Below are 26,765 nucleotides of genomic sequence, written 5' to 3' on the forward strand. Positions count from 1 at the left end.
GGCCCATTCAAGTTCTGTTCACTTTCTTAGTGGGTGGCTTGTCTTTATTTTATTGCTTTGTAAAAGTTATTTTACATTTTGGCTATGAGTCCTTTGAAAAGAAATTATACTATAAAATCATACACATTGAAGATTTGTTGATTACGGTATTTTTTATTTTGTACTTTAATACTAATAAGTAAGTAGAAACAGAGTAATTAGAAAACAAATTGTAGTATATGGGACTTCACTTAATCCTGTCCTTCCCTTCTTCTCTCTAGGCGTAATTATTGTCCCCAGTGCTGGTGTTGGCATTGTCCTCGGAGGCTACATTATAAAGAAATTGAAACTTGGTGCAAGAGAATCTGCTAAACTTGCCATGATCTGCAGTGGTGTGTCTTTACTGTGTTTTTCAACCCTATTTATTGTTGGGTGTGAAAGTATTAATCTAGGAGGCATAAACATCCCGTATACAACAGGGTAAGTAGCTTCAAAGAGCCATTTCATGTCATTCTAATTGTGAAAGAAGTGCAAAGCACTGTAGTGTTTGTACCCCAGGGTCGGATGAGTGTTCCCCCCTGCCGGTGCGGAGAACATCAGTGTTCTCCTGTGCACGTTTCATCTCCCCCAGGTGGAGCATGCACGTGTGGAGGGCAGGGACCATGGTCTCTCCTTTGTCCATGTCCCCTTTCGAGCCTCACAGAGTATCTCCCATGGTTTTTTGGTTACAGCAGATGAGGAGGAAATGCTTGTTGGGTGAATGAAAATTGTTCTTCTTCTTTTTTTTTTTTTAAAAGGCAACATTTTAAATAGATGATACATTCACATAGTTTAAGAACATAAAAGTCAATGAAAATACAATGTACAGTGAAAAGTTGTGCTTTTACCAAAGTCCTCAAACTCATTTCTCCAATCAAGGACAAACCAGGTAACCACTTGGATTCATTTCTTGTGCCTTCCACCAAGGCTTCTTTCTATAAGAACCTATGAATACGTATTTAAAATTTTCCCTGTTTAATATCCAAAAGGTAGCTCATACACACTTTTCCCAGCTTAAAAAAATGTAGCAACATAGCTCGGAGATTTTTCTGCGCCAACAACAACAACAACAACAACAACAACAACAATAATAAAAAGTATAGTTAACCCTTATATTGACACTCGTCTAATGCTTTACATATATTAACTCATTAATCCTCACAACAACCCTATCAGGAAGGTTCTATTATTATCTTGATTTTACAGATGGCAAAACTGAGGTACAGAATACACATACCAGGGGCACCTGGCTGGCTCAGTGGGTTAAAGCCTCTGTCTTTGGCTCAGGTCACGATCTCAGGGTCCTGGGAGCGAGTGCCACATCGGGCTCCCTGCTCAGCAGGGAGCCTGCTTCCCTCTCTCTCTCTGCCTGCCTCTCTGCCTACTTGTGATCTCTGTCTGTCAAAAAAATAAATAAAATCTTTATTAAAAAAAAAAAAGAACACACATATCGATGGTGTGCTGATAATATGTAACACATGGCTAAGAAAAAAGTTCCCATCTGTAGCATTTGACAATTTCAGAGGTGTAAATATCCCCACCATGGCTGATTTCAAGCTAACAACGTAAAGATGATGAACACCATGCTAGGAGATGCCCAGTCACATACCATTATATGATATTTCTCTCATACAGGTATTTAGACCTAAATAGCCTAGTCAAGACATAGATAACAGTATGGTAAAATAGCTAGGAGGTGATGAATTGAGTATTTACTATCTTTGTTTGTAACATTTATTTAATTGTAAGTTTATATAATTTAATTTTTAATAATGGCTGTGCTAAACAAACAGTTGACAAAATCCTTGAAAACTGAGGATTTTGTGACCTAAGATGGCTGTGATACTTGTTACATAGGACTTAATCCAGACTTAACCCCAAACAATTCAGAGTCCATACCTTTAAGCACTCTTAAAAAAATAAAAAGATTTTATTTATTTATTTGAGAAAGTGAGAGAGGGAACATGAGAAGGGGGAGGTTTAGGTCAAAGGGAGAAGAAAACTCCCTGATGAGCGGGATGCCTAATGTGGGACTCAGTCCTGGAACTCCGGGATCATGACCTGAGCTGAGGATAGTCATTCAACCAACCGAGCCACCAGGTGCCCTAAGCACTCCTTTTTTATTTTTTTTTAATTATTTTACTTAAATACAATTAATTAGCATATAGTGTAATATTAGGTTCAGAGGTAGAGTTCAGTGTTCATCAGTTGTGTATAACACCCAGTGCTCATTACATCACATGCCTTCCTTAATGTCTATCAACCAGATACCCCATCCCCCAACCCCCTCCCCTCCGGCAACCCTCTGTTTGTTTCCTATGAGTAAGACCCTCTCATGGTTTCTCTCCCTCTCTGATTTTGTCTTGTTTTATTTTTCCCTTCCTTCCCCTGTGATCCTGTTTTGTTTCTTAAATTCCACATTGGAGTGAAACCGTATGATACTTGTCTTTCTCTGATTGAATTGTTTTGTTTAGTATAATATTTTCTAGTTCCATCCATGTCATTGCAAATGGTAAGATTTCATTTTTGATGGCTAAGTAATATCCCATTGTGTGTGTGTATATATATATATATATATATACCATATCTTCTTTTTTTAAATTTTGTGAGCGATTTATTTTTATTTATTTATTTATTTTTTATGTTATGTTAGTCATCATACATCTTCTTTATCCATTCATCTGTTGACGGACATCTGGGCTCTTTCCATTGTGTGGCTGTTGTGGACATTGCTTTAAACACTCCTTTTAACTGCCATGTAATATTCCATTTAGTTCTGTTTTGTAATTTAACCAGTCCCCATTTGAAAGGCAGTTTCCTATCATTTGTCATTAAAAATCATGCTGCAATAAATAACTTCATGCATAATCACTTCTTCTGTGTGCCATGTGTTTGTGGGATAAATTCCCAGAAATGAGATTGCAATGAATGTTACCAAATTTACTCCTCAGGTGTTGTATCAATTTGCCCCTTTACCAGCAGTGGATCTGAGGATCGATTTCCTACACCCTTTCTAAAAAAGGGTGGAAAATTTTTCTTGGGGAGTTATGAAAACTATAACTTTTATTTCCTGAGTACATTTGGGTTTGTTAGGATCTGCTCATTGGACAGAGCTCTAGTGCCTAGATTTTGGTGCTTGCTGCCAACAAGCCCCATTCCCTTTTGATTTTTAGTGGTGTTTTATTTTTTAAAATGTTCCACTTGAAATTTGAATAAGAAAAGCTTTAATTTCACTTAGCTAACCTAGAGTATTAGGAAAAGAAAAAAAAAGAGGAACTGCCAATCAGAGCTTATGTAGAGGACAGAATATGTTCACTTGTCTCAAGAATCTTTTTTTCATCAGGAGATGTGTGTCTGGGTAATGCATTTACTGACACATAGCTTCTTTTAGTGCCTATTAGAATGGCATAGGAAATAAAGTGTTTAAAAATTTAAGGGTAGTGTAAGATAGGAGTCCTGGTTCCTGAGTTAAATCTGAATTTGCATTTCACTTTGCTTGGCCAGTTGCTTAACTGTAAGCCTCAGTATCCTCATCTGTAAAATAGGGTGATGATAATAGTGTCTTCATCCCATCGGGCTACTGAAATAGAATAGCGTTGACTGCGTGGCTTGGAAACAACAGAAGCTTATTACTCACAGTTCTGTAGTTTAGGATCAAGGTACCTGTAGATTTGGTGTGTTGGGAGGCTCCACTTTCTGGTTCATAAGTGGCTGTCATTTTCTCTGTGTCCTCACATGGTGGAAGGGGTGAGGCATCTCTCTAGAGTCTCTCTTATAATGGCACCAATCCCATTCATGAGGGCTGCACCCTCATGATCTAAATATTTCCCAAAGGCCCAACCTCCAAATACCATCACATTGGAAGTTCGTTTTCAACCTATGAATGTTGCAGGGACCCAAATATTTAGTCTCCAGCAATGGGACTCACTTTCAAGGCTACAGGCAAGGATAGTATAGATAACATGTGTAAAGCTCTCAGCTCGAAGCCTGGCCCACAGCAAGTGCTCCCTGAAAGTTAGCTCTTGTTATCAGTCATCACTAATAAATCAAGAATAATTTCTACTTTGATTGAATTATTTTTATTACAACTGGAAAACAAATAGAATTAAGAAGTTAGAAGCAAAAAATTAACAGTCTCCTGACCAACCCTGCTTCCTAGGGCCGTAATTTTAAAATTCTTTTTAGCTGTCTCTTCTGGTATTCACCTCTATAAATTAACCAAATTGGGACATTATTTATGACTTCCTATCTTAGTAAATGAGGAGTGCTGTTTTCCCTTCATATACTGTGGTCAAATCCTCCTTTGATATTTCTCGTGTTTGATTATGACAGTATTATTAACTGCTAAGGCACAAGGGGTGTGTCATGATGAGCTTTCCTATTTTGTAGAGCATTGATTTTCCCGGAATTTGTAATTGTCTTATTTTTATTATCTTTGTCTTCTCTGAATGTGTGTCTGGCTCCCCATACTCTCTGAGGGCTCAAAATATCTTGCTGTGATTTTTCACCTGTCTGATGAGCTCCTGATTCCACTTCCCACCCCTTGGAGTCATCTAAATCGGAGCCCTAGTGCCATGCTCCAATATGGAGACAAGGATCTCTGGGCCTGCTGCCCAGCTATAACCCCGGGAATCCCATTGGCTTCTGTCTGTATCGATCCTTTGTTCCTTGGGCTCTGTGGATGTCTGTTTTTTGGCTCCCTCCTCATTTCGTGAGAACACATTCCTCCAGTAGCTACAGGAAGGCTAGGCAGGCTGTCACTTTTTTGTTTTTGAAGGTTTTTCATGAAATAGCTAAAAAAAAAAAAAAAGCAACTATTATATTTGATTGTCAAGTTGGCTAGGTAAAGAATCTTTGATTGGATGAATCATTTTCACTCAGAATTTTGAGGTTATTATTCCCTTATCATCTGATTTTTCATGCTATTGTGGGAAATCTGGCCTTTGTTTTTGTCAGTCATTCATATGTGCCCTATTGTTCCCTTTTAGGAGCTTTCAGTTTACTCCTGGTATTTCTGAATTTCACCATGATATACTTTGGAATGGGTTTTTTTTCTATCTCCTCCTGAGCACTTGTCTTTATTGTCTGGAAACTGTGTCCTTCAGTTCAGTTTCTTTTCTTTCTTTCTTTCTTTTTTTTAATTTAAATTCCATTACTCTTTTCTCACCACTTTTTCTCTTCTCTCTCATTCTTTGGTCCTCTACTTATTCTTTATCACCTATTTTATCTCATTCTTTTGTCCTACTTTTTGGAAAGTTTTCTTACGCTTTATTTTTTCAGTCTTCTGCTAAATCTTTATTTTGGATATTGTACTTTTAACTCCAAGTTTCTTTCCTGATTTTTGATTGTTTCTTGCTTCAGAGGTGGAATATGTTCTGTTACTTTTCCAACATGATTGAGCGTTTCTTTTCCTTCCTGGGTTGTCCATGTCCTCTGAATACCTGCTGTCTATTTATTTTGCTGTCTCAGTTATGTTGGAAGTTTCCCTTACATTTCTGGTGACCCTTGGCTTTCTCTTAGTATGGAAGAACACGCATTTAAAAAGCTGCGTAGGTGCTCTGTGTCTGACAGCAGAGCTTGCCATTTGGTGGATCTCACTGTTGGGTAGCAGGAGGGCAGGAGGTGGCATTTTCTTTGGGGTGCTTGTATCAGAACCCAAGGTCTTAGCTCTGGGTTGCTTTGGCTCCTTAAGCACAGGATTCTCCTGTCTCTGGCCATAGCTTTGTTAGGGTGGGTTCAGGGTTGTAAGCTTACCTGCTGTCATTCTAGAGCTGGGAGTGTGGGGTGGTGATGGGAAAGTGCCTGGGTCCTTCTGTTCACTCTGCAGACTTTTACCTAATTCCCTTGCTACCATTCTAGTACCTCACCAAAGGTCTCCTTTATGTATGAGGCTCCTAAGTCCATAGACTTTGGTTCATTTTCTCCAGAAAATAAAGAGGTTGAGGGAAGAGTAGTCATCTACTATCTAGGGTGGGGGTGGGAATCTGCTTAAAGTTGTATCATATTTGGACCACCCTATTTCTTTTTTTTTTTTTTAAAGATTTATTTATTTTACAGATAGAGATTACAAGTAGGCAGAGAGGCAGGCAGAGAGAGAGAGAGGAGGAAGCAGGCTCCCTGCGGAGCAGAGAGCCCAATGCGGGGCTGGATTCCAGGACCCTGTGATCATGACCTGAACTGAAGGCAGAGGCTTTAACCCGCTGAGCCACCCAGGCGCCCCCACCCTATTTCTTGTGTTGTCTGTCCTTGAGTTCTAAAGACCCCTTCTTTCCCTGACTACTGGCCTTTCCCATGCTCATGTATATTTTTTAAAGTTTTCAACATATCCTTTGTTTTATTGAATTTTTCTTTTTCCATGATCTTGCTTGAATTGGACTAATTGCTCTCTGGACATAAATTATATCCTGGGATTTCCTTTCATAGATCTCAATTGTATCAACTATTTGTTTATTTGTTGACTCCTTGTTTTGCTGGAGAAAAATACCCAGATGCTGCTGGAGGAAAGAGTATGTGGGAGTAAAACTTTCTGAGCCCATCAGTGTATTAGTGTCTTCAGTCTTCTCTCACATTTCGTGATGGTTTGAGTGGGTATAAATTATAGGTTAAAAAATGCTTTTCTGGGAACTTCAAAGCCCTTATTTTGTCTTCTAGCATCTAATGTTGCAGATAAGAAATATTACTCCTCATTTGTCTGTGGCCAACTTTATTTGAAAGTTTTTAGGAAATTTTTTATTCAGGGTATTCTGAAACTTCATAAGGAATGCTTCTCCCTCTGATTCTGCCTTGGCTGGGCCCTTCCCTTGTCACTTTTTCAAAGAGGCTGCCCCTCCCTGCCCAATCTAAGGGAGCCCACTCACCTCCCATTCTTTTTTTTTTTTTCTTTAAGATTTTATTTATTTGAGTGAGCCACCCAGGTGCCCTCTCCCCTCATTCTTTATCCCATCATTCCTCCTTAGTCTCCTTGTAGCCCTTACCACTACTGAAATTCCCTCATTTAATTATTTGTTCTGCTCATGCCTCCTGTTTCTAAACTATGAGCTCCTCGAGAACAGTTACCATAGTGGTCTCCATAATAGTTGCAGCCCCACCATCTGAAGCAATGCAGGACCTTTGTTGCATGAGGGAAGGTATGAACAAATGAATGTTTTGGTCCAGGGCTTTGTTCATTACGTTAGGCACCCTCCGAGCCATCGTACGCTAACACGTCTGTCTTCTTTACCCCAGAGAAGTTTTCTTTTGCTATAGCTTTACTCACTCTCTCCATTTTCTGTGCACTCACCAGGACTCCTGCTAATCCAATGCTGGGACGTACAGCCTGGTTGCCTGGATGTGTGGTTTGCTCTCTCATCTTTCCTCTGTCCTTTGCTATGAGAGATTCTTCCATACTTTGTCTTCTATTCTTTATGTAAATTTTCTTTATTTCGAGAACTTTTTTCTTTGTTGTATTCTGAGTATGCCCTTTTCATAACATTTTCAGTCCTTTTAAGGAGTAGTATCTTCTCAGATCTGTATATATAATTAGATTTTTCTCTTTACTTTGTTTTTATGCCTCACATTTTGCCATTTAATGTTAAGGGTGAGTTTTTCTGTTTGTTTATTCTGGACTTTACAGGTCAACAAGACTCAGTCTATCACCCTTCAGGTTATGTGTCCCACCCTCACCCCCCCCTACAAAAATGAGGGAATTTTAGCTTTTTAAATTTTTTTCGATATCTTTAGAGAAGAGCTTTGTGGAGAATGTCTGGGCTCTGATGTGGGAGTGGAGGTAAGTAAATATGAGAAAGGAAGGGCCCAACAATACAATTTTCTGTCCCTCAAGCCTCAGCTTCATCCTCACCTTTGGCTTCTGCCACACCTGGTGACTTTAAGCTCAGAACCTTCTGGAGCCTTGTGGAGGGTTCATGGGGCAGGCTGGCTCTCCTCCAAGGCAGGGGATCTGCTCATTACATAAACTTATGCCTATCCACTTGCTATTTTCATGAAATTTGGTGTCACTTTCCATTCCTCCTTGCTAGCTTTATTCCTTTTAATCTTTCTTGCTTTAATTTTCAGTTCATGCTCAGCAGGGAGGGAAGGCAGACTCACTGACTTACCTGCTTTTAAACTGCAAGTCCCCTCAAGACTGTGAAGCCCTTGCTTCGCACTGTATCTGTCTTGCCAATCCTGAATCAACTGACTCTGGGCTCTCCAGCACCATGGGCAAAAATTATGTAATTGTGCTGATTGGCGCCATTACAAATTTATGAGTTCCAATCTTAGCAGGCCCTCATCTTTGCTGAGCAATCCATTTCTTGGCCCTACTCAGCTTCCTTTCCTATGCCCCAGGATGGCTGCATTTAAAAAAATTCTTTTCTTGAAGTGTTCTATCTTAGTCTTCATTTTCTTGTTGGGCATCCCAGATTCTGTGTTAGTGAGAAAACAGAGGTTCCAGTAAAGAACTTCTTGACCTCATCTCCACTTTCCCCCCCAAACTCCTTTGTCAAAGGTGGGTTTGTTTTCAAAGAAAAGGACCAGAGCCATCCATTTTCTAGCTGTGTGGCCTTGCAAGAAAACTGCCGAATAGTGTTGAGTATTGGCTTCCTCATTATTAAATTGGTGATAATGTCAGTACCACCGAGTTGCAAGCATAATTAAAGTAAAACATATGTGGTTGAGAAATCAAAATACTTCAGAAGGGTAAAAAAATGAGAAGTCAGCATCTCTTTTCTCCATCCTCAATCTCTAGTTTGTAGCATTCCAATATTTTAAACAAATGTTTGTAGTTTTGGTTTTGAGGATTGTATTAAGGAGGTTTTCTGATATTTCCTAGTGCAGTGTCCAGCACATAGTATGTGCTGAAAATGTTAGTTTTCTTTTTTAAAGATTTTATTTATTTATTTGACAGAGAAAGAGAGAGCACAAGTAGGCAGAGAGGCAGGCAGAGGGGGAGTGGGAAGCAGGCTCCCTGCTGAGCAGGGAGCCCAATGTGGGGCTCCATCCCAGGACCTTGAGATCATGACCTGAGCCAAAGGCAGAGGCTTAACCTACTGAGCCACCCAGGCGCCCCAAAAACGTTAGTTTCTTCTCTCTTCTCCCTTTTCTTCTAGATCATATGAAGCTTTTCTTCTTTAAACTCCCTTTTCTTCTTTAAAAGATGAATGAATATCTGTCATCTACCTCTATGCAGGGATGTTATTCATCTAGTGATGCTAAACTTGTAAGAACTTGAGAATAAATGTCTACCTCCACATCTAAATCCATGATTTATGGTATACTTCTTCTCATTTAATTGTATTTAATGAAGAAAAACTTGATTCGGTGTTCTGAAGGCTGTTTCAAGGATCCACTCATTCCAGTATTTGCAGCCTGACTTCAAGCAAAGTTTATAAATCAGCAAAATAAAAAACCCAATTTCCTTGGAAAATTCCTCTGGGTTCCCAAATACTTCTAGGAAGATAGAATATACTAATACCGATGATATAGTAAAATGGAATTAGTATAAACACTTGGTAGATGGTGTAGGTGAACAGGCTTTGGCACTTCTAGAGTAGCAGTTCTGTTTGTGTGAGGAATAAGGGGACCCAAGGAGGGTGTGGGCTATATTTCAGTCTCTACTTGTTCCTGTGGCTGGGTCCTCTTGTGCAGTGTACAACCTGCTCATTAGTAAGAGTTGGCCTGTTAAGTAAAAACTGTTTTCTGTTCTGTATGATTTTTGAGGCTTCATATGGGACTTTTTTTTCTCCTTTAAAGCCAAAAAAGAGAGAGATGAAGGGAGTGGCACTGAAAAGGGGAGTCTTTAGGCATCTGTTTGACTCAGGTGTGGTAATTGGCACCTATTTATGTATATCTTTTTTATATAATGCTTACAACATTACTATGTGCATGATTATCCATGTTTTTTTAATAATTTTTTTAAAGATTTTATTTTATTTATTTGACAGAGAGAGATCACAAGTAGATAGAGAGGCAGGCAGAGAGAGAGAGAGAGAGGGAAGCAGGCTCCCTGCTGAGCAGAGAGCCCGATGCGGGACTCGATCCTAGGACCCCGAGATCATGACCTGAGCCGAAGGCAGCGGCTTAACCCACTGAGCCACCCAGGCGCCCCTAGCCATGTTTTAATTAAAGAAACTGGGCTTAGAGATGAAGTGATTGGACCACAGTCCTCGGTTAATAAGGAGGAGGACTGAATGAAACCCAGCTGAGTGAGGATGGGCGCATTAGTTAATTTTCTGTGCTTGGTTTCCACCTGTTTGAGGTGAAAATACTGGCAGATACAATTTTATTGAACTGCTGCAGGGACTGAATAAAGTAGTTGGCACATTCCTTACTCTCTCTGCCTCTATTCCCTCATCATTAAGATGGGTTAATAACAGTACCAATCTCTCAGAAATATAGAAAGGATAAAATGGGAGAAAACCCATACATAATAAGCAATTGATAAATAACGATTTTATTAATAAAGATTTTATTAGTTTGAGAGAAAGAGAATGAGAGAGAGCATGGTGGGGGGAGGGTTAGATGGAGAAGCAGAATTGAGCCTGATGCGGGAATTGATCCTGGGACTCCAGGATCATAACCTGAGCCGAAGAAGTTGCTTAACCAACTGAACCACCCAGGGGCCTGATAAATAGCTATTTAAAATGATATATTTTTTTTTATCATTTGGAATAAGAGAAAGAAACTCAGAAGGATTAAACAACTTGTTGAGTCACACAGTCAGAAAATGGGAGAACTAGAATTTGAAGCCAGGTTTCTCTGATCCTGAATGCAGTGCTTTTCATTATTAAAATGTTCTGAAAGAAGAAAAAGCAACGCAAAGAAGCAAGCTCAGTGTATAGGCCACCTCCATTTATTAAAGCTTGTATGAGAAGCTCTGTGTTCACCAGCAGGGTGAATCTTCATGATGATCCATCTTTCAATTAGTATCAAATGCTCAAGAGGCACCTGAATACCAGCTGTGGGGTTGAGATGTTTTAGAAAAATGAAATGTTCCTGTCGAGCCAAGGTGGAATCACAGTCTTTTTGCGGAACAAACCTGACATGTTGTTGGTGGTTCCCCTAGAAAATTCAGATTTGACAACCAAGATGTAGAAACAACCTAAGCGTCCATAGATGGGTAAATGGGTAAAGAGAATGTGGTGTATACATCCAATGGGATATGATTTAGGCTTAAAAAAGAAAGAAATTTTGTAATATGTGGCAAAATGGATGAACCCTGAGGACATCATGCTAGGTGAAATAAGCCAGTTACAGAATGACAGATAAAGAATGATTCTGTTTCTATGAGTTATCTAAAATAGTTAAGGCAGGACAGTCCCTTGGGGAAGTGGAATATGGGGAGTTACTAGTCAATGGACATCAGGTTTCAGTCAATTAAGAGGAATAAGCCCTAGGGATCTGCTGTACACCACTGTATTGTACACTTAAAAATTGCAAGAAGGTAGAACTCATGGTCAGTGTTCTAATCACAATAAAATAAAATTGAAAGAAAGAAATTCAGATTTGAGAATTTGATGATTTTCATAATGAAAGATCCTAGGCACTCTGGTTAATATCCTGGCCCATTCCCAACTCAGTTACATTCCCAGCACCCACTTGAGTGGTTGATGCATGGATGCCCACTTGTCATGTTTCTCAATAGGGAAACGTTTAAGGGGAGGCAGAAAGATGGTTAAGGGGCTCCTCTTTGATTTACAGTGAACTGTAGACGTATGTCAGATAAATTTATGTATATATGTATATGTGTGTGTGTCTATATATTCTCTCTCTCTTTCTATATATATATATATATATATAAATGAACTTATAAGCTTACTAATAAAAGTAGCTAGGATAATCCAGAGACACACCTACTTAACATCTCTTGTAAACTGTCCTCTACTTTTCAGTAGTACTTTAAGTAGTAGTACTTTAAAAGTAGTACTTTAGGGGTGCCTGGGTGGCTCAGTGGGTTAAGCCTCTGCCTTCAGCTCAGGTCATGGTTTCAGGGTCCTGGGATCGAGCCCCGCATCGAGCTCTCCGCTCAGCGGGGAGCCTGCTTCTCCCTCTCCCTCTGCCTACCTCTCTGCCTACTTGTGATCTCTGTCTGTCAAATAAATAAATAAAATCTTTTAAAAAAATTTAAAAAAGTAGTACTTTAAAAGTACTTTAAAAGAGAAAAAGTACTTTAAGTAGTACTTTAAAAGAAATCTTTTAAAATTAATAATGTCTATAATAATAAATATATATAATATATATTTTATAATAGTTCTATATTCTATATTTTAAATAACCTATATTCTAAATACATTCTATTTTTTAATTCTAATTCTTATTTCTAATATATATTAGAATTCTATATTCTAAATATCCTATAATAAATAAGAGGTCATGAGTGGCACCCAAAGCTTTAAATAATAGGAGAAAACTTCAGGAGGTTAAACTGTCTGTGAGACACAGTTTGACACAGACACAGGAGATGAAGGGTTTCGTTAGCAAATTTAGAAGTGGTTGGCCAGACATGCTAGGTATCTGGAGAGCTGGTAGTGGAGTACTACCTATATACACCATATGGCAGGAGCAGGAGTGATGACAAAGAGGATGAAATGCATTTTGGAAAAGTTGCAACAAAGGTCTGAATTAGCAGGCTCTATTGAATTTCTGTAGTCTTAGCACTTTGGCTCAATAAAACTATATTGAGAGAAGTAACTTCAGGGAGAAATCCCTACCTTTGAGATTTTGGACTTTGGTTGAACTTGGTGGATCTCTCCATCCAGCAGTCACTGCCAAACACAGGAAACTGAGAAAATGTTTCCTTGTCACTTCACAGCTCAAGAAATCATCCTTGGAAAAGTTCTGGCCCAATAATTCAAGTCCAAAGTAATTCAACCAGAAGATGATATAATAGATCTTAGTTTTAAGTTCAAAGAGATGACACTTGATAAATGAAAGATAATAAAGCTAGCATTATTAAATGATTTATCAAGACTCGGTACCGTTGAACAATTCTGTACATGGAAATCAGATTTAACTCCATTTTTAAAAAAAATTACTTGAAGAAAAGGTAAAGAGCAAGGAATTCACATTATGCAATGTGTTTATATAAAGTCTTATTTAAGCCACAGTGTTCACAGTAAATCCTGACTCTTACAGTTCTGAGATGATTCCGACATGCCTGTGTGAAATATAGACACACAAGTGAAGCCAAGCACACTTCCTAATTCCAACTGTAGGAAGGGGCACCGAAAACCGGGTGGCTCAGTGGGTTAAGCATCCGCCTCTTGATATGGTTCAGGCCATGATCTCAGGGTTGTGAGATCGAGCCCTGCATCAGACTCCATGTCCATGTTGGGTGTGGAGCCTACTAGAGATTCTTTCTCTCCCTCTCCCCTCCCGGCACCCTCCCCCTCTCTAAAAAAAAAAGAGAAGAAAGAAAAGAAAAAACACAATAAACAAACAAAAAGCTGCAGGTTATATGTATATGATTCGATCTGTTTTTGGCTCTTACTAGCTTTGTGAACTTTGACAATATTTATCCTCTCCAATATTCAATTTCCTCATCTAAAAGATGAAGGCACAGTCATAATAATTTTAATTCTCATGAGGAATAAATGAGGTAATTTATATAGAGATCTTGGTACACAATTCCTGGAGTAAAAATAGGGCTATGTAAATGTTAGTTTTAAATGATAACTTTGATTATGATGATAATAATAATTATAAACCTGAAATTGAACAGCTATATATAGCCAGGGAAGCATTTTAATAGGAAGCCAAAAATAAAGTGGAACCAAAAGGAAACATTCTAATTGAAATCTTCTTGAAGGTTGAGATAAATTGATAGCAATTAAGATATTATGAGAAAGACATCAATTTTTTCTTAGTGATTAGTATATTGTGCTAAAAGAGTGTTTGCTACATGAATCATATTCTTCTAATCCATGTGACTTGAGCATAAGATGCATGGATGCCCACTTGTCAAGTTTCTTTTCTTTTTTTTCTTTTTTTAAATATTTTATTTATTTATTTGACAGAGATTTCAAGTAGGCAGAGAGGCAGGCAGAGAGAGAGAGGAGGAAGCAGGCTCCCTGCTGAGCAGAGAGCCCGATGCGGGGCTCGATCCCAGGACCCTGGGATCATGACCTGAGCTGAAGGCAGAGGCTTTAACCCACTGAGCCACCCAGGCGCCCCTGTCAAGTTTCTTAATAGGGAGACACTTAAGGGGAGGCAGAAAGATGGTTTGGGGGCTCCTCTTTGATTTGCAGTGACCTATAGACGTATGTCAGATGGGGAGGTCCAAGTATTCTTTAGGTCTTGTGGTGTAGTGACTTGACATACCGTGTGTGTGTGTGTATGTGTGCTTGTGCCCACACTAGTGAGAGAAAGAGAGGGATTGAGACAGAGACGGGGAGATAAATTTGAGAGCAACTGCGTCCTTACTTACCCAGCTGTAATGGCCCCATGGTGGACATTATGACTTGTGTTAAACCATGATCTGTTTGATTTTTATATATTACTATATTACTTTAAATAAATGTTGATCCTCAAGCCATTGATTTGATAAAGACTGGGCGACAAACTTGCTCATTTTCCCTTTTTTGTTCACTTGGTCTCCCTGTGGCTGGTTTTCTTGAAGCCTCAATGATGGCAGGCATGTCGTTACATCTCTTATAGTCTCTTTTTCTTTAAAACCAGCAAGTGGTACTCGATGATCTCAGAGACTGCTCGCATCTGTCTAGTTCTGTAATTCTGCGATTCTTACAGGTAAGATCTCATGTGTGACTCTCAGGCTTGCATCTTGGACCCCGCGGTTGTTCGTTGGTCCACTTGTTAGTGAAGCCTTTTACTACCCCCGCCCTCTCTTTTAAGATGTTATTTATTTATTGGTCAAAGAGGGAGAGAGGATGCATAAGCAGGGGGAGCGGCAGGCAGAAGGAGAAGCAGACTCCTCCCTGCGCAGGGAGCCCGGTGCGGGACTCAATCCCAGGGTGCTGGGATCATGGCCTGAGCTGAAGGCAGACATCTAACTAACTGACTGAGCCACCCAGGCATCCCCGTGAGGCCTTTGTCTTCACTTGGAAATGAGCACTTACCTTGCCTCTGAGCTGCCAGGAGCCTTTTACTTGTAAAGCTAACTTATCAGAACTGCTTTAGTTATTGGAAACGTGATGCACCGTCCCTTTGCACAGCAGAGGTGTGGTGTCCCACCGCCCTTGTGCATTTCTCCTCCCGTGGTGGGTTCCCTTCAGGCTCATGAGCTGTTGCTTAGTGTTATTCATGTTTACACACTTATACCCTTATTATAACCCAGCCTGTTTTCTGGAAAGCGAGTGATAGTCAAACAAGACATTATTACTTTATTTACATTATTACTCTTTAAAATGTATTTCTTTTGTAAAATCCGCACTGTGTAGAGTCTTAACCGTGTTGGTATCTTTCCTTTTTTGTGCCGCTCTGGCCTTGTCCCCTAATGACTTTCTCATGAATACCCACTTCTTTTCACTGCTATTTATATTTGTTACCTGTTTTGATTTTCTTAGAGCCTTATTGGATCATTTCTTTGTTTCAGACATCATGTTCTCATGAGAAAAGCAAACATACCCAATGTGACCTGGGACTGGGCCTCTGTTTCTGGAACTCAGGAAAGCTTTTTCTTCCTATCATCAGTGGGTTTTGAGCATCTGTTTATATTCCTTTCTCTCGAGTGGACATACCTATGAAAGAGAGGTGTTTGGAAGCTTGTGGTGGTCATAAATGAATATGAATCATGCTCTTAATAAGAAATTCCTTATAACTTCTTAATAGCAATAGTAAGAACGATAGTGTACGGATTTGGAGCCTGTCATTTTTAGTGATGAAACATGCAGACATATAAAACCCCTTTTATTTGGTCATGGCTTGCAATGTAGCTCTTAAAGAACTAGCGAAGAGAACAGTAATGGACACAGAACACTTATCATATGGTACCAGTTAAGACAGCACTAATCAGCATTAAAGTGAATCATTTGACCTCTCTGGACCTCCATTTAGTCATTTGTGGGATGTAGTAGTAGGTCTGGAATAGGCTTTCTCACCCCATCCTCAAGACCACTAAGACTTGGGCAATGGGAGTCGTGTGGGGGTTGTGTGAGGGTTTAAATTGTGCATAGGGGCACAAATGTAGTCATCAGGGTTGTTGTATGTGGGGGTGGTGTGGAGTGGTTCTGTGTATTGGAGCATGTCTAGAAGCATCTCTGGCCCCTACCCAGTGAGTAGCACTCCCTTAGTTGTGACAACCAAAAATGTCCCCTAGGGAACAAGATTGCCCCTGTGGAGAATTACTGGCCTAGAATCACATATTTTTAAAAGCATACAACAAAATAATATGAATCCAAGAGTTTGTGAGCATAATCATCAAAGTTTTATGACAAAATTTCTTCTGAGCGTCACATAAATGAAGAAGAGTTTATTTCACTTTGCCTCCTTAGAAGCCTTTCTTCATAAGGTTTTAAGAAGATTTGATTTATTTATTTATTTATTTATTTATTTATTTATTTATTTATGATAGAGAGAGAGAGCAGGAGCAGGGGAGCAGAGGGAGAAGGATTGCAGGGAGTAGGCTCCCTGTGAGCAGAGACCCCTATGTGGGACTCAGTCCCAGGGCCCTGGAATCATGACCTGAGCCAAAGGCAGACACTTACCACTGAGTCACCCAGGTGACCCTCTTGATAAGGTTTGAATACGGCTATGAATTTTTTCCTTTAATTAAAGTTTGAGGACTCAGTTATCAACGTGTAAAAGAGGACACAGGAGAGACACCTTTGAACAAATAATGCTTTATGTGTGTAGACTAGCACACAGAGTTGGGATGAGGAGTGGTTACTCAACATAGGCATTAAAGATAAGTTCTGGCATGTAAGAGACATTCTAGAATATTGTTGGATGGGTGGACAAATGATGGATCTGCTATTACTCATGTGGTTTTGGGAACAATATTTCATCAGTGATAAAAATAGTGGTCATAGAAGCCAAGGAAAGAGGTCACTGGAGAGCCCCTTTCATTCTTCCATGGGTCCCTCCTGGGTCCCTGCCTGCCTCTGCTCTTCACAGCATTTTCTTCTACTTCTCTCCCCAGCCCTGTATCCTTACTTGCTCCCCCTGTCTTTTATATTTGTTGCCTAGATCGATTGTATTGGAACTTTTCATATTGTATCATTTTTTTGAATCAGACATCATGATCTTATGAGAAAACAAAACCTACCACTTTGACTGGGAATCCATATCTGGGCATTCTGAAGGAAGGACAGAATCATTCATTCCTCTCTGGTTGTCTGAATCAAAACTAGTGATGTGATTCCCATTCTTCTTTGAAAGTCACTTATGACTCAATTTCTAGAGTCCCATGTCTTTCTTTGATAATTTCTTCCAGAATAATTCAAGTTTTTGGTCAGAGGACCCTGTGTCGACAACTGTGGTGGATGGATTTTGCTTGTGCCTCCTAATGGTGTTATTGATCTGGCAAAGGAAAGTGTTTCCTCTCTTTTACAGTTAAAGAAATCAAGGCCTGGGTTTGTTCAGACAGAGAACTTAATGTCCACAATAAGCGAGTAGTTATACAGGGGTTAGAACAGCTGAGCCCAGATCTGTGGCACCAAGATGGAAGGCAGAATTGAGGCATGATAGATAATTTGATACAGAAATCTTAATTTTATGGTACCAGAAGATTGAAACTTTTTTTGGTGCTTTGTTTAAAATGATAATAAATAATCCAAGGTGGTTACTTTACAATACCAAGCTTTGATTTAATGGGACTAGCTTCTCTAAAATGGACAAACTACTTAACGTCGAGAACTTTCTTTAGAGTTTTATTTTAGTAAATGTTGCTCATGACCTGCTTTTTCCTCTCTAGACCTTCTCTCACCATGCCTCACAGGAACCTGACAGGAAGCTGCAATGTTAATTGTGGTTGTAAGATACACGAGTATGAGCCAGTCTGCGGATCAGATGGAATTACATATTTTAACCCTTGTCTGGCTGGCTGTGTTAACAGTGGTAATCTTAGTACTGGGGTGAGTATTTTTCACAAGTTCCTGTTGTTGATCCAACATCCTGTGACAAGGACATGTTAGGATTCACAGGCTAACACGTGGCTTCCATTCCTCTTTTCAAGAAATTTCGATTAACCTACAAAATACGTCTTGACAAAAAGCCAGAGGAAAGAAAATTATGCAATGCTATGATTTTCTTTTTTCCAGGGATGAAGGGAGCATGTGGGTGCGGTGACTTGTATCCACATAAGCCCTCTCCCACTTCACATTCTGTGCCAACTCAGTGAAATGTGATAAGGTTGAATGCTGGCCTCTCATTTCTTACTCTGCCAGGGCCCTTGCGATGCATTTGAAGGTCAAGATGACCACATTTGGTGCTGGCAGAAGAGAATAGGCGAGCACCTTCTCTGATCAGAGTCTGCGAAGATGGGCAATGGCTGTTTTTCATAAAATATGAGTTCAAACTTACTTTCTTTCTCTCTCTCTCTTTCTTTCACTTTCAGAGTAAAGATTATTTCTGTCAGTTCAAGAATAGGCTATTTTGAGAATTCCCTTCCCTGTGAATTATAAATAGGCTGTAATACTGTAGGAGGTTTTCATATTCTACTCAGTTCTCTACTGAGCCTGATTTCATTCTTTGCATAAGAACAGATGGTAGGAGGCTGCTTTAATTAAGAAGTTAAGGTGCATTGGCTTGTATTGTGTAGGTGTTAAGGGATTAGACCATTGACTGTATGTTTTGGGTTTGTCATATTTGATTTCTGAGTTTTAAGCTATACTGATAAATGGAGAAATCCTGTTGCTGGCTCCCCATTATATAATGGTGAGTGCCAAGTTGGAAGAGACAACAAGATCTGTTCTCAGTGGCTAAGTCCTTCCCTGGGAGTGAGCGAGGGAGTCCTCTAAGGCACAGTCCTCATTCTTAAAAAGAGACCAGCAGTCCCTGGAGCACAGATGGCCAAATGGCATCCCATTCTCATATTTGTTGCTACTGCTTCTCTAAGTGGCTGAGAGCTCACAGTGACAGGGAGTTCAAGCTGATGTCTGTTCAGTAAAAACAACATAAGAGGCAGAAAGATTAAGTGGTTGCTTTTATTTGAAATACCTTTTTAGTTCCTTGAATTAGCTTTTTTCAAATGAAACAGTCAATGATATGTTCCCTGGTCTTGGCCTTGGAGTCATCACGGCTGCATCGCATGTTCTCTCCATTTATTTAACAAATATTTACGTTAGGTCCTATGCTGTGTCCAGGCTGATGCCAGGTGCTCTAGTGGGCACAAGTAAACAGAAAGCTTGGTTCCTGTTTTCGAGGGGCTTCTCTAATCAGACAGCCCAAGAATTGCACAGCAGTGGAAGCAGGATAGAGTTGTGACCAAAATGAGCATATGGAATGTGAACGCTGTAGAATAGAGTGCTGAAAGCTCCTTATAAAAGTTTAGGTTTAAACGATTTGGCCAGCAGACACTGTTGGAGGCACACTTTAGATCGTTATGGTTAGCAATGAGGCTGTATTTTCAGTTAAATATTATGCATATTTTTTAAAATTTAAATTCAGTTAGCCAACATATAGTACATCATTAGTTTCCGACGCAGAGTTCAGTGACCCAGCAGTTGGGTGTGATACCCAGTGCTCATCACATCACGTGCCCATCTCCCAATTACCCCACTGGCACCCACCCACCTCCCCTCCAGCAACCCTCAGTTTGTTTCCTAGAGTTAAGGGTCTCTCATGGCTTGTCTCCCTCTCTGATTTCTTCCCATTCAGCTTTCCCTCCCTTCCCCTATGAGCCTCTGTTGTGTTTCTCATGTTCCATATATGAGTGAGGCCATATGATAATTGTCTCTGTTTGACTTACTTCGCTCAGCAAATACTACCCATCCTTAAATACTAGAGCTATTTTAGAACATTTGACTTTGTCCTAATTTTCCTATGCTTTAGGTTGGCTCACAACCCATCTTTGCTATCCCTTAGATAAGGAATTACACAGAATGCACCTGTGTCCAAAGCCGGCAAGTGATCACTCCACCCACGGTGGGACAGCGCGGTCAGCTCCGTGTGGTTATTGTCAAAACCTATCTCAACGAGAACGGCTATGCTGTGTCCGGGAAGTGCAAACGAGCCTGCAATACCCTTATTCCATTCTTAATTTTTCTCTTCATCGTCACCTTCATCACAGCATGCGCCCAACCATCAGCCATCATAGTGACACTCAGGTGAGAACAGCACTCTGCTTGCCTGGTGGCGGCGGGCAGGGGTGTACACTGAGAATGGCCAGAGTACATGTTCCAAGCTGGGACTGGTGTAGTAAGGTGGAGAGGAAAGCACAGTTAGATTGTACGGGGAAGCACTCAGACCTTTGCTTGTTGAATTTATTAAGAGAAGTGTTTTCCCACATCAGGAAGGGAATGGAAGGTTGTAATGTTTCATACCCCAGAATGTTCTTTATTCAGATGGGTTCTAGGTTTGCAGTTTAGTGAAACTTCTTTGGGGTGCTTTGGTTCCTGAAGTCTGTGCCCTAAATGGTTCAAGTTCAGGAGCTGAAAGCTTTCACCATGTTAGCCACAAGAAGCCTGACTCCAGATGGGGCAGGAAGTCATTTGTCGAAGTCTCTAAGTCTCGCGTACAGCTAAGAATATTATCACCAACCTGGTAGGTAGGTAGTGCCTCCAGGATCAGTGACGTTTCACGCTGGGCCTGCAGTTCAGAATGCAGATTTCGTGAATTTTACGATCATATAAAGTTTTGGAGTTGAGCCAAGGAAAGGACAGACTGGGAGATGTCATTTTCCAGCTGTTCATGCTGTGTTTTATTAGGTATCCCGTTTGTGGTTTTTTGCTTATAAGAGAACACAGGCATTGCTTTGATGGAAAGTCCTGTTAAAAATGTTGACACGGACCCACTCAGATCAGTGTGTTGGCATTTGCAGTAAAGGCTGCAGTGGGCAAAGGAGGGAAGGGGACACCATGGTGACGGAAACGCATGCCCCCAGAAGCAGCTTCAGGGGACCAGTGGAGGCAGTGAAACGAAGGAATGAGGAGGAAAGGGAATCAGTCCTCATTCTCCTTTTACCTCTGCCCTGGCTTCTCAGCAGCCCCCCCAACGCTGGGCACCTGGTGGTCATACTTGCTAGGATGTCATTCTTAGCAGGACAGTTGGGCTGTTTGCTGCTGCTTCTGCACATTTTGGCTTCTTTTCTTTATGGGATGCTGAGTAGATGTATGATAACAGCACCGGGTGGGAAGGCCCGTTGGTTGAATCTCTCAATTCCTCCAACAACGGATACTTACAGAGTGACAGTGGTGTGTGCAGCATGGGGCAACTTGCTAGGAGAAGATAAGGAAGGCGGGGAGAAGACGGCAGGTGCGTGGGTCCCGGGGAAGTGGACATGCTTTACCTAGAACTCAACGCGTATAGCACAGAAAAGATCAGCACTTCATCATTTTAAAAAACGAATCCTTAATAATCTCATTCTTTAAACTTTAATTCTGCAAGAGATGTTAAATAACCCAGATCAGGGCTGCCCATGTCATGGCAAATCACCAGCTGGCTTCTAACCCAAAACTTCAGAAAAAGAGCCCTTTAATCTTTGCTAATTACATATCAATAGACACGAGCCTTCCTGCCATATAGGAATTACTTGGAGCCTACGTTTTGGGAAAAGAAGAAAAACACGAGGTGGTGGGAGGGATTCACCTTTTTCTAACGTTTGACTTGTTTTGCATCCTTTCTTGGGACTCTGCTTCTTTCTTTAAGTTCTTTCCTCTATACTTTCCCTTGAGAAATTACGGGAATAACTTTCAGTCAACACACTTGCCCTCTGGAAAGTGTAGGCAAATAGAAAAAAAAAAGAATGCAGTAGTTAGGATAAATTATTGTATCTATTTTTTTCATGGAACTGATTTTATTTATTTATTTATTTATTTATTTATTTATTTATTTTGTTTTTTTTTTTCCCTTTTTATTTATTTATTTTTTTTCAGCGTAACAGTATTCATTCTTTTTGCACAACACCCAGTGCTCCATGCAAAACGTGCCCTCCCCATCACCCACCACCTGTTCCCCCAACCTCCCACCCCTGACCCTTCAAAACCCTCAGGTTGTTTTTCAGAGTCCATAGTCTCTTATTTATTTATTTTTTAAAAAAGATTTCATTTATTTATTTGACAGACAGAGGTAACAAGGAGGCAGAGAGGCAGGCAGAGAGAGAGAGAGAGAGAGGGAAGCAGGCTCCCTGCTGAGCAGAGAACCTGATGTGGGGCTCGATTTCAGGACCCTGAGATCATGACCTGAGCCGAAGGCAGAGGCTTAATCCACCGAACCACTCAGGCGTCCCTTACAGAATGATTTTAGAAGCTCAGAGCTGATTGTGCCCCTTCAACCATGAACCTTTGGCCCTCCACCAGTATTACCCAGAAACAGAGTTAATCAGGACTTCTTTGAGTCTTCGATGGGGAGAACTCATTCACCGATTTAGCTACCTCAGCAGTCTTGTTTGGCTGTTGTTAATAAATTCTAGGAAATAAATATTTTGGCACAGCCGCTCTTGCTCTCTGGCTCTGTACTAAGCAGGCTTGATTTGATGTTCGTTTTCTTGAGGCCAGTGTTATAAAACATTTCTTTCTTTCCCTTCACCATAGGTCAGTAGAAGATGAGGAGAGACCTTTCGCACTGGGAATGCAGTTTGTTTTACTGCGAACACTTGGTACGTTCCTGAATTTCCACGTGGGCCTCTTAGTTCCTCTTTACAGATGGCAAATTCTGATGGTCTTTTAAAAAATGGCAAGTCGATCATTTGTTACCCTTAGTAGTAGCTAGGATTTTGTGGGTTAGTGGCGAGGGCACAACTTCCTTATTTTCTGATTTGAACTAGAAGCTACCCAGTCCTGTTGTTTGATGAAACAGAATACAACGGACTTTAGAACAGTTTCTTTCTCACCATAAGCATAAATGTGGGCTAAATTCCCTAGAGCGTTTTTGGTACCGTAGGAAATATTGAACCAAGCAATTACAATGGGCATTTTTGTCTCTTCATGACTTTTTTCACATGAAAGTGATGGAAATTGGTACTCGTATCCTTTGTGAAGATTTTAATTTCTTACTTCTTTACAATAATTTTATTGGGCCAGGCAAAAAAGATACCTATTGAGTTTTCTGAGAAAAGAAATTAAAAGTTCTGAAAAGAAAAAAGAAATATCCCCAAATTGATACATCAGGAGTCCCCTTTTTTGTCCCCCAGGCAAAAAAGATACCTATTGAGTTTTCTGGGAAAAGAAATTAAAAGTTCTGAAAAGAAAAAAGAAATATCCCCAAATTGATACATCAGGAGTCCCCTTTACTTATTAACAAGAGAAGGTCATTAGCATGGTCTGTATATGGCAGAATGCATTAGGGCGTGAAGAACATCGTTCTGATTTTGACAAACACCTTCTCGTTCTGATTTTGACAAACACCGTCTCACTCTGTCGTGTTTTGGGACAATGCATGGGAAATATCTTGTGAAGTAGCCCATTGCCTTGATCAGTTTCAATGTATTATTATTGAGTTCCCCACCATCAAGCATATTTTTTCTTTCACGAGTGGCAGTCTGTCATTTTCTTCAGCTGTTGTTTCTCCCAGTAATCAGTATCATTGTCCACAGGACAGAAAAAGAAAAGAAAAGCAAAGAAAAAGAAATAGGTTTTTTGATTTAAATTTTTAATTTCCATTTTGAAGGGTGAAACAGTTTAAAATGGTATCATTTGACCCTCTGAAACATTAATCTTCTCTGGAATTCTCAATTTATCATTACGCTGTGGTTGGTGGCCCAGTCTGGGAGTAGGGAGTTTTCTCCAGTCACCCTCAGAGGTTTCTGGTTGCATTGAGTGGGTAGCTTATTTTTTTTGGTACTGATAAAACTTTGAAGGTTCCATTTTTCAAAGCCAGCTGGCGAAAGGAAATTCTGGCATGCTTTGATTTAGTTAAGAAGCTTGCCTTATACTTCCTGTTGAAAACTAAAAAGTTGTTTTCAAAGAAGGAAATTTGTTTAGTGAAGGAGTAGTTGAACAGGGAAAGAAAAAAAAATAGGTCCTCCTTTTTGCTCTGCTTGTCTTTGATGTCATGGAGCGGGGGTAGTTTCATATGGAATTGGAGGTAAAGGTAAGTCAATAGAGGGTTGTCGCTGTGCCAGAAATAAGTGAAAGGAGGACATTTCCGGCATCTATTTAATTCAGACTTGACTTAAGTTCTATTGATTATGAAAAAGCTATAGTTGGGCCAACAAACCAATTTCCATTCCCTAAAATTCCAAAGCAAAAAGAGAATTTTAAGTATTTTAGTAATGTTACATTTTAATTGTAATGAACATACATCATTTGAAATAAATATAATATATTTAAAAATACATCACTTAGTCCACCGTCTTCCCTTCCTTCCTCTCTTCTCTCTTTTCTACCCCTTTTCTCCCCTGCTCCTTCCAATCACTTCCTTTTATAAACTCATCGAGGATCCATGGGCTGTCCTGAGGGGTCCTTGGGACTCAAGGAATAAAAGACCTGGCCTCTGCCATCAAGGAAATTATGGGACACAAATCCGCAAACACTTTCATTGCTACATGATAGTTGGTGCAATGAAGGTGTATACAAAAAGCAGTGGGAATACAGTGGCACCTGAGTGAGTGAGGAGTTTAAAGGAGGGTTAGATGATTGTTAAGGTGAACAATTTGGGGATGGGGCACATTTCAGCAAAGGGAATGACATCTGGTGAAGGAAGTCTACTTGGGTTGACTTTCTTTCTTAGAAGAGTGAAGAATGTCTGTCTCATTGCCCAAGCAACGAAGCTACTATTCATCACAGACGTTCCCAAGCTTCAAAGATGAATTTTATGCCTTAGTGATTTCTATGCCCCAGATGTCTTTATACAGTTTGCCATTTGATGTGGTTTCTGGCTTATAGGGGATAGTGTTTTCCTCATACTCTTCCCGCACCCGAGGGCTAGAACCCAACCCCGTAAGAACTAAGTGTACTGCATTTTAGTGGTTCATAAGGGTCTTAGTATAGCCTCTTAAGTATTTAATGGCAAAATCTGATTTTTAAGTTTAAAAGGATCGCCTGATTGAATTTTTTAACAATCGACATTTTTACAGTCTTAAAAATCAATAACGTATTCTGACTGAGTGGCAAACTGGAAGATTTAAAGTATTTATAACTCGGTGAATGTTTTTATAATACCTATATTAAAATATAGGTATTATATTATATTATAATTCTATATCTTATATTATAATAAGATAGCTTATTATAGCTTATTACATTTTAATAAGATATTATAATATTATATTATAATAAGATGTGCCATAGTTAAAACAGTCACTTAATGCAAGAAAACCACTGTCCTCAACTGGTCCTAGAGCAAACAAGCACCTTGCTCATCTACAGATCTGTTTTCTCTGATAAGATGGGCTAAATACCGGGGCGCCTGGGTGGCTCAGTGGGTTAGGCCTCTGCCTTCGGCTCAGGTCAAGATCCCAGGGTCCTGGGGTCGAGCCCCGCGTCGGGCTCTCTGCTCGGCAGGGAGCCTGCTTCCTCCTCTCTCTCTCTGCCTGCTTCTCTTCCTACTTGTGATCTCTGTCTGTCAAATAAGTAAATAAAATCTAAAAAAAAAAAAAAAAAAAAAAAATTAAAAAAAAAAAAATTAAAAAGATGGGCTAAAAAAAAAAAAAAAAGATGGGCTAAATACCATTCTTTGTCTTCTTCTCTCCCGCTCTAGCATACATTCCTACGCCAATTTACTTTGGCGCCGTCATCGACACCACCTGCATGCTCTGGCAACAGGAATGTGGAGTGCAAGGCTCTTGCTGGGAGTACAACGTGACATCGTTTCGTTTTGTCTATTTCGGTTTGGCGGCGGGCCTCAAATTTGTCGGCTTTATTTTCATTTTCCTGGCCTGGTACTCCATTAAGTACAAGGAGGACGAGCTGCAGAGGCAGCGGTGGAGAGAATTCCCTCTGAGCACTGTGAGTGAGGTGGTGGGTCACACCGACAACGCGGATAAGTATGCCCGGACTAGATCATGTCCAGCTTTCAGCAGCCAGGGGGATTTCCGCGAAGAGACTGGTCTGCAGAAAGGGATCCAGTACACAGCACAGACCTATCCGGGGCCCTTCCCCGAAGCAATAAGCTCCTCCCCGGACCCGGGGCTGGAAGAGAGCCCTACTGCCATGTAGCCTCCCTCCTGAAGCTTGAAAACGGAAGACTTTAGTTTTGTTGGTTGAGTTGAATATGGCAACTTGAGAAACACCCGTGCCTTCTTTTCTTTCTTTCTTTTTTTAACGTCTAAAGACACAATCCTCAAACCAACAAAACTCAGTATACACAGCCACTATTGAGTGAGGGCTGGATACCTCAACAAGACTGAGAGCCTTTACCCCCTTCTCTCCAAGAAGGAGGAGTTTAGACAGATTTGTTACCATTTCCGCTATGTGAATTTCATGCTCGTGCTCCAGGGTGGTATAAGGCTGAGAGGCGCCTGGTTAATGAAATCTTGGGAAGTGTATTGGCAGAACATATCATTAGCATACACTCCAGACAAAGGTGAGCTTGACCATGACTTTGCATTTACAAATCAGTTTTTAGATATGAACACCTACTGTGAGTTCCGCTACAAAGCACAAACGAATTTGCCTCAACTATGCAATTTTGATTGGGAAAATGTAAGTGCAGCATGTTACTTTTTCTTTCAAGAGACTAAAGCAGATACATTTTTGGAAAGAGGACAATAAACCTTC

At 40.2% G+C, this 26,765-nt stretch overlaps 1 protein-coding gene across 2 annotated transcripts in view; it reads left to right on the forward strand.

Annotated features, from left to right (window-relative positions):
* Positions 1 to 26,481, forward strand: part of SLCO5A1 (solute carrier organic anion transporter family member 5A1) — a 138,729-nt gene extending 112,248 nt beyond the window's left edge. For both annotated transcript variants that reach the window (XM_046023390.1, XM_046023399.1), the window contains 5 exons: positions 261 to 459; positions 17,864 to 18,023; positions 19,975 to 20,216; positions 22,641 to 22,705; positions 25,747 to 26,481. In XM_046023390.1, coding sequence (XP_045879346.1) covers positions 261 to 459; positions 17,864 to 18,023; positions 19,975 to 20,216; positions 22,641 to 22,705; positions 25,747 to 26,204 — 1,124 coding nt within the window. In that variant the 3' untranslated portion in view covers positions 26,205 to 26,481. The remainder of the gene's footprint in view (positions 1 to 260; positions 460 to 17,863; positions 18,024 to 19,974; positions 20,217 to 22,640; positions 22,706 to 25,746) is intronic.
* Positions 26,482 to 26,765: the final 284 nt, after the last annotated feature.

The sequence above is a fragment of the Meles meles genome, chromosome 1 (genome assembly GCF_922984935.1).
Source record: "Meles meles chromosome 1, mMelMel3.1 paternal haplotype, whole genome shotgun sequence".
In the NCBI taxonomy this organism is placed as follows: Eukaryota; Metazoa; Chordata; class Mammalia; order Carnivora; family Mustelidae; genus Meles; species Meles meles.